Below are 8678 nucleotides of genomic sequence, written 5' to 3'. Positions count from 1 at the left end.
CAGACTTTTACCTTTGCATGAACAGGAAAGGCAAGCTAGTGGGGAAGGTAAGTGTTTCTTATTAATTCATTTGTAACATGAGCGTTACCTTTAGCAGTGACTGCGAAGCCATAATGATGTGTTCCGTACTTTGCCTGTCAAGCCCAAATGAAAAGCAGGACTTGAGAAATGTAGAATTCTTAAAGCAGTCCATCCCTTTACCAGCCCTTCCCTCCCCTAGTCCATAAAATAAAGCTCTGCTCCAACCACTGGGATTTTATTACTGAAGTTTTGGGTATGTACAGGTTTCCATTTTAGAGTTGCATAAATTGACAAAAGATGCATGCATCTCCAAAACAATTGAGCACTTGCCTTACATGCTATAAATCTCTTTTTACCTTGGTGGTAAAAATTTTTTTATAGGAACATGCGAAGGAGTTTAGCAGTGTAATGCCTGCTTTAATAACTAGAGTCAGAATATAGCATAGCAAAGCTAATATTGGAATCTGAACATCTTATTAGAGCCGGGCCTCACGGTTCTAGCATTACAGGAATATTTTATTACTTTGGATCTCCTCACAACAGAAGCATGTAACAAATTACAGCACATTCGCACATGTAGCTTAACTTCTTTGCTGAAGTCATATTTTTTATGTATTAACTTGTTTTCGTAACCTACACAGTTTCTTTGTATTGTTGGCATGTCCAAAACTTAATAATCAGGCAGGCAGCTGTTCAAGGAGAAAATGTCACCAAATACCCATAAAAAGCCCCCACCCTCTCCACCACATGGTATTAAAACATTGGCATCCCTGCGGCCACGAAAAAGTGGAGCTGAATTTTGTTTTGAGTCAACAAAGGCGGAGCACTGAAAGCCACATTTCCAAATAGAAACCAGGTGTCAATTGCTCTGATGAAATGTTATTTACTATTGTGGTCCCAAAAAAAGGCACTGATGGGACAAGTGTCTTCATGCAAGGTTTTTTCCTGCAACTTTCAGTTATCCCAGCAGGGGAGCTCAGGAGAATAGGGGCTACTTTGAAGATGAAGACCATTGTTGTCAAAAGCACTCAATACGTTTAGCTGCCTCATTTAAGGTGCTGGTGAACAGGATTTTTGAAGTGTTCAGAACTCCACCTGACATCAGTCAGCTACACAAATTCTCAGAACCCTGGAAAACTGCACGGGTCCACTCGTTATAATATTAGCCAAAGACTAGGGCAACCCCACTGCTCTGTCGCAGAGATCCTGTATAACCTTGAGCAAGTACGTTGTGTGGGGCCATATTTTTAAAGGCTCTTAGATACCAAAGTATAAGGATTGGTGCCCAATTAGATTCCTGGAAAACACTGAAGATAAGGAACTGTTCTTTAGGCATCTAGATACTTTTAAAAATCGATCCCTTATTTCTTTTTTACTCCATTCCCCATCCTTAAAATGGGAATAGTAGTATTTCCTACCTCACTTGGCTGTTGTGAGGGTAAATGCACTAAAGTTTGTGAGATGTGGGGAAACCATAGTAATCGGGCCACATCAGTACCTGTGATAGGCAGGGTAAAGTGCCACCATTCCAGTTTGGTAGCATTTATGTAGTCCTTACACCAGTGCAAATCACAGCACAGGGTGCAGGACAATTCCAGCTAAACCTGATGTGGCATATGTGGACCATCCAGAAAGAAACTTGTAAAGCAGAGGCCACCTGTGAAAACTTAAATTCAAGTCTTTGCAGATCAGTCCCATAATGTGGCTCCATGGGCAAGAGTTAGGACACGTATTTTGCCTGTCATTTTCATGTAGCATGATGGTTCGTTTTCTTTTGATGTGCTTTTTGGGACGTTTAGTTGGCAAACAGTTTATTTAATTTTTTTGCCTTGTAAATATCACATCTGAGCCTTCCCACACCACTCCAGCAAAGCCCCAGATTGCTGACAAGTTCATAAAACATGCCGACCTGAGCAGGAGGGGGTATTGAACATTCTGTTTGGAAGGAAAATGTTCCAGACGCATTGCCCATATTAACAGCTTTTCAAGAGCAAAAAAGAAAATAATAGCATGTCTTCTTGATACCAAAAAGTGTGGTTTTAATTAGTATCATAGTTTCAGCTCTTTTTGTGGCAAGAGTTTGAGGGAATGCTTTTTATACCAAATGCTCTAAACAGCTAGTAAACCCCAAGGAAAACATTAGATAAAAAATTGTGCTTGGACTAATGCAAATATTTCAGTCCATTCTGGGGGGAGGAGAGTGAAACCCATAAACTGATCATTTTGTTGTTGCCCCAGCATGCTCACTGGGCAATCGTGAGACCTTGGGGCAAAGCTGATTCTATTTCCCTGCTCGTTTCCGATTGCCTTACACTGCATAATCCCTAACAATACCAACACATGCCATCTGGCTTTGTTCTCCTTCTCAGTCAGTGTTTTTGGATTCCCCCCAGTTGAAAACCTGCTTTGAATTTAGTTCTTTTTGTTTCCCATAATCACCTACAAAGGGTATTACAAATCAGAGCAGGTTGTTGTTATTCTCAGTTGGAACTTCTGACGAAAGTAACCATTTCAGAAACTGGGCCTGTTCCCTACCTCGGAGCTAGTTATGTTACAGGCAAACAGATTAATCCTCAGGGTTCAAAAGAGCAGCCTTCATTCTTCTCCTTTTTTTTTTTTTCATCAGGCCTTGCTTATGTCTTTGCCAGCTCCTCTGAGTCAAGGCTTCCAATGGAGCTGTCTCAGGAGCACAAAATTGTGTGTTGCCAGTGTTCCAGTATCTTTCTTGTTTGCTAATGTTTGTGACTTCACAGCTAACATTGGCCAAAGGTCTTAAGAGTGTTATGGGTAGGACTCTAACTCTATTTATTGTCACAGCAGGCGACTTCTGAGGTCAATTGTGTACCATGCGGTGCATATGAAAACTGGAGGGTAGGCAGGTGTTCTGTGGGAACCAACTTTTCTGTCTAAGGCAACCTGCATAGGGGAAAAACAAACTGGACTCTGTCCTCTTACTTGCTTCGTGATGTTGTATGAGAAAGGCCTGAGAGAGGCTTTTTTTCCCCTTTCAAGCCAGTTTTTTAACTTGAATGTTATTTTTTACTTCACTTGATATTTTTTTTTGTATTTTAGAAATGAGCACATCTTAAATGCTCTGTTTTGCTAGAGGTTTCTATGGACAACTGCAGAGCTCTTGGGATGACATCACAGGGAGAAAGATGGATTGAAACTTGAGTAAATGAGACACAGGCATAATTGGCTGCTAGTGTGACTCCTCCTCGCCTCCCCCCTGCACCCTCCTTGCAGCAGCTCTGGCAGTGGGGAGGCAAAGAATTGGTGGCATGTAATGCAGGGGTAGCCATTGGTTTGCTGCTGCTGGGCCAGATGTCACCTTTTTTATGCTGACATACATGCTGAGCAACAAAAAAACTCACTGGTTTTTGGTGGCAAAAAAGGAGGTGATGTCTCCCCTAGCGACAGTAAGTCGCTGGTTGCTCCTACACTGTATACTGTGGCTGGAGCCAGAGATGGAGCCACTTCAGGGAAGGTGCAGGGTGTAGGAGAAAATGGGGAATAGAGTATGAGAGAGTGAGACTCCATTCTGGTGCCTGCCACCCCCCAAGGCTTGCCCATCCATTGTTAAGATACTGAATTCAGAGCAGGAGACTAAACAGATTAGTTCAGTGGTGCTCAACCCCTGGCCCCTGAACCAGATCTGGCCTGTGGAGTCATGTCATCCAGCCCATGGAGCTCCCCACAGGTCTGGAAATTTGGTGATGCGGGAGTGGTGGCAGTATTCCCTTGCTGCCAAATTTCTGGATCCGTGGGAAGCCCTTTGAACCAGATAATGTGGCTCTGTCCCAGCATGCAGGGTTACTCTGCAGCCAGATCCAGGGACGTGGTTGAGCCTATGTGTGGATGGGTATGGGCAGGTGGGGTCAGGTTGGCGCATGGCTACATCTGGGCACATGGGGTTGAATTAGGTTGGTTTGTGGGATTGCGCCTACAGAGTGACCCCATGCACCCACCCCATGCAGAATCTGGCCTGCAAACCAGCTCTGCCACTCATGTAGTCCATGGGCCTGAAAGGGGTGGGGTGTCACTGGTTTAGACCTTTGTTTTCTGTACTTTTTTGTTAATAGCTATTTAATTTAAATTTCTGCCCTACACTTGTAGAAGAGCGTTCTCTAAATGAAGGGCACATTTTCCCATCTCCCTTCTAATTAAAAATAAGAAACCTTCTGTTCCATCTCTGTACTCATCTAGTTTTAGCAAACCCCTTCAGTACTGAGACTTCCATAGTAAACAAATCTATGTTCAGATATGTTCCAAACAGCACAATAACCAAAGACCAAACTCCATCACTTTGACTGGTATACATGCATGCTTGCACTCTCCCTCTCACCCATATCTTGCGATTCTCAGTCCTGCATGCACATAAATATCTTCACATACTTCTCTACAGATCACTTGCTAATTGTAATAAACACAATGGCACTGGAGATACTTCCATGGAGCCCAGCTGACAATCTGTCTCAGTTTTCTTAGGGACTATTCACTTCCATTTCTCCTGGCTACAGTGACACTCAGAGCTAAATCCTGTTTCACCTTTATGCACCTAAGTGGCATCTACATGACTGTGTAAGTGTAAATGGATGTTTATGCACAGTTTGGGTTCTGTTTCCAGGTTTGCCTAGGTGCACACATACCTCTGGAAGGTGAGAAGGGAGGAGGATTGCCCTCACCTTTCAGTTCAGTAGTCTCATGATTTATGCACTTGCACAGATTCTAGGCCCCTCTCTCCTCCAAATGGGGTTTTAACCTGCATCTCTCCCTCCCCAGCAAAGAGATGTAATCACTAGGTTCTGGACTAGTCATTGCCAAGAGCGCTCTACAGTTTTTTCATTGTTATATGTAATATTCATTGGATAAAATATATGAACAGCAGTGGGATAATTTGTACCCCAGCAGGGTAGGAGCAGAGCAAACACAGGATCCCTCCCTTCTAGGACAGTCTCCTGGCAGCATGGAGTTCCCTCCCTCTTGCTTTTCCTCCTTCTTGCCCCACATATCTTTGCAATTAAGTAGCTATGTAAGTGCTGCTTAGGCATGTAAAGGTGAAAGAGGCTGTTATCTTCTGTGGATATGCATATCTAGACCTTGAAGACTCAATATATTTTCTAATAATTTAATTCTGAACATGAGAGAGATCATATCAAGTGGTCTCTTTTGCACGAGTTGCTAGCTTCTGAGCCTAGCTCTGACAGAGATTCTCTCTGTGAGCATAGATATGTCACTTTCTTCTCTAGTTCAGCTTCTTGCTCTTAAACAGGCAACACCATCAACAGTGGAGTAGTTTTCTGAGACTGTTGGTGCATAAACATGTGCTATTAACTTGAAATAGGCTTACTGTGCAGCAGACATACTGTGCAGTAAGTCTACCTGGGAACACATCTACACATGCTTCCTCTTGGGAGCAGATTTGCTCCCAATGCGAGCAAATCTCACCCTGCTCTGCCCCTCTGCAGCAGCCAGGGAGAGCTCCGGGCTTCACTTGGGTGCTAGCCCAGGGCTGGCAAGGAGCATGGGGCCAGCAAAGCTCTGCCAGCTGCAGCAACTGTCTCCTGGCCCTGTACACATCGAGAGGGGTCCTAATGTGCACAGGGCTGGAAGACGGCTGCTGCTCCAGAGCTCTCCCATCCTGTGCACGTGGGGGCAAACCCTGTGCTCAGCAGGGCTTCCCCACACAGCTCGGGGCTGGCCGGGACCTGTCCTGTTCTGCGGCAGGTCCCAGCCAGCTCCAGACTGCACAAGGACAATTCCCCATCCAGCTCAGGGCTGGCTGGGACCTGTTACATAGTGGGGCAGGTCCCAGGCAGCTCCAGGCTAGGCGGGGAATTCTCCTCATGCAGGCAGCTTCCGGCCCAAGCTCCACAATCAAAGTGGGGGCTGGGACATTGCTTCCTGCCCCCGGCAGATGCCTGCTGCCGGGCCGGACTCCGAGCACAGACATGGTATTTTCAGTCATGTGCTATAGCACATCCAACCTATGGCCATGAGCAGTTTGAGGACCTGGGATTATTCTACCTGCACCATTCTATGCCCTCTAAATCCCTGTCTCTTCCTGCCGGTACCACTCTGGTGTCCTAGCTGCTTCACTCCCCTAGGTTTTGGGGCCCCCCCTAGTCTTTTGGTAAATAGTGGTCTAACTGCCCTTTCCCACTTTCTATCTGAAGCAGACCCACAATATGTTCTTTAGAGGGAGTAGAGGAGCCACTCCACCAATTTTACAGCTTTAGGGGAAGGTCACTGTGCCCTCCTCCTGTCCAGTTTGTAAATGGGGGTGGGAGCAAATCAGGCACCTGCTCACGCTGCAGTGTCTATTATGCTGTGCAAGAGGATGGACAGCATCTTGTAATCCCTAGTGCATTGTTGCTAGGGAACTTTCCATGGTTCTCTAGCAACCACCCTAGGGATTATGTGGCACTGTCTGCAGTAGTTGGGAGTCAGCAGCTTGGCAGCTGGAACAAGAATGTTTTCTAGTCTAACTACCCTAAAGGAGGGGCCAGGCCTCTTTCTTCTCCCTCAGAGATGTTTATGGGCTAAGGTTGGGGAAAACAAAAAGACCCTCTGGCTGATGTACTGATACTCCTACTGGGATTTAGGAAACCCAGAAGTTTCTGGCCAGAGTCCTGCTCCCCAACTCAGAGCCATACTAATTGTCACATTTGAGATCAAGAAAGGAATTAATTCTATCCCAAGGTCAGATTGGCATGGCCGGTGGGGGCTTTTGTCTTTCTCTGTAGCATGGGCATGGTCCTCCTCCTTTGATCTCTTGAGCATATTTAACAACCACTTCCTGTCTTTGTGGCGCCAGGACATTGACAGTGCTTTTGTCCCCCTCTTCAACCTTTGGAAAGTTAGGGTGTTGATGTTTCAGGCATTGTGCCTGATAGTTGTGCCAGAAGGTTGTTTGCATAGTTTTTAAGAACAAGTTAGACAAACACGTGTCTAGGATTGTTTAGATAAGGACGATCATGCCTTGAGCAGGGGGCTTGGGTGAGATGACATCCCACACCTATTTTTCTATGATGCTATGGTTTTTACTTCATGACTCCTCAGGGATGCAAAATGGGAAAAGAAGCTACTTAACCAAAGACCCAGAGGAGGCCGCCCCAGTTCAGGAGAAAGGAGGAGGGTGGGGATCAGGTGACAACCTCTCTGGAAGACAGTGAAGATAAAGTTGAGTATATGGAAAATCCAGGGGTTTGGGGATAGTGGAGCTTGATGTATCCAGGGGATGGGCAGAAAATCTCTCCGGGAGGAACTCCAACCAATCCAGCAAGCGTTCATTCATTGATAACCCTCGTGAGATGAATCTTGCAATTTCTGGCCCAAGCCCTCTGTGCAGTAGGCTTATCTCTTCTTATAAGCGTCTTCTCCAACACAGGCTGCTCCCTGGTGATTAGAGTAACTACTCTAGTTCTCCCAGCAGAGAGAAATGATACTGATTTAGGGAGGCAGGGATAAATTACATCTCCCTCTGTGCCAGGTTGGGTGAATCTGGCTCAGTGTATGCAGAATCAGGATATTGTGGTTATTGCCATTTGCCAATTTGTCTGCTGTAACCCTGCGTGAAGCCTTTCCATATGTTATGCAATGGCCATAATCTTGTTACTACAAATCTTGTAAGTAGGTCAATAGGAAATGCCCACATGATAATAAATATATCAGGGTGAGTGCTGGCAGAGTGTCAAGATGTGACTCCACAGTGAAAACTCAAGAACTATGGGGAAGGTTTAGATCACTGACTAGCAGGAAAACATGTTCATCATTGTTGCCAGTTATCAGAATAAATTGGTGGGGAAGTGGTAGAAATAGCATGTGAATAAAAACAGGAAAGCCGCCACCAAGAGTTACTTTTTCAAGATGATTCAAAATGTCAGTGGGTTCACCTCCTCCCCATAACTCTTTCCGCTAGAGGGTTCACTCAGTACAACAAAGATGCAACACATCCAGGATCAAATATACTAAAATCTTACTCAAGCAGAAGTCCCATTAGGCCAAATTCTTAGTTTCTTCCTCCAGTCACCTCTGACAAAAGTTGTATAAGGGTGGCAGGTTTTGTCTGAGTAAGAGTGAGTAGATCTGCCTGCTTCTATGAATATGGACTAGAATTGCATGATGTTTTGTATTAAAAAGAAAACAACTTGCAGTAGGTTTGTGCCCTAACAAAATCTCAGACCAATTGCTTCCTTTCAGCTATTTTTAAGAATATGAACATAATAAGATATGATACAGCTTTACTACGTGATTTGCTTCTCGCCAAACTAGCATTCTAACCTTTACCACATCTCTGCGTTTCCTTTAAAAACCCATTGTGACTTGAAATTCAAACTCCCAGGAAAGTCACCTTAATATTTTCAATATTTCTTGAGATAAATTGGATGTTTATGGATTTTCTGTTATTCCCCCTTTCTCTACCTTTCATGAACATTTCCAGCTCTCATTAAAACGCATGGTCACTCTGAATGGTGTGAACTTGCATTCACTTTCCAAAAAAAACAGATGAAGCAAAGTGTTACACCAAGGTCAGGTCAACAATAGGAGTCAGGAGTGCTTTGCTGGTTTGACTATACTGATGTACTTGACCAGCAAAGCGCTCCCAGTGCTATGCCAGCTTTGCTTATTGTAGCACCCCTTTCCTGTCCCTGCTG

At 44.8% G+C, this 8678-nt stretch overlaps 1 protein-coding gene across 1 annotated transcript in view; it reads left to right on the top strand.

The window, feature by feature from the left end:
- FGF18 (fibroblast growth factor 18) overlaps positions 1 to 8678 on the top strand; it is a 112931-nt gene that overhangs the window by 89957 nt on the left and 14296 nt on the right. Inside the window, exon 5 of the mRNA XM_025206172.1 lies at positions 4 to 47. Coding sequence (XP_025061957.1) covers positions 4 to 47 — 44 coding nt within the window. The remainder of the gene's footprint in view (positions 1 to 3; positions 48 to 8678) is intronic.

This window comes from Alligator sinensis, unplaced genomic scaffold, assembly GCF_000455745.1.
Source record: "Alligator sinensis unplaced genomic scaffold, ASM45574v1 scaffold156_1, whole genome shotgun sequence".
Classification (NCBI taxonomy): Eukaryota; Metazoa; Chordata; order Crocodylia; family Alligatoridae; genus Alligator; species Alligator sinensis.
The sequence above is the reverse complement of the archived record's forward strand: the minus strand, read 5'-3'. Positions and strand labels throughout refer to the sequence as shown.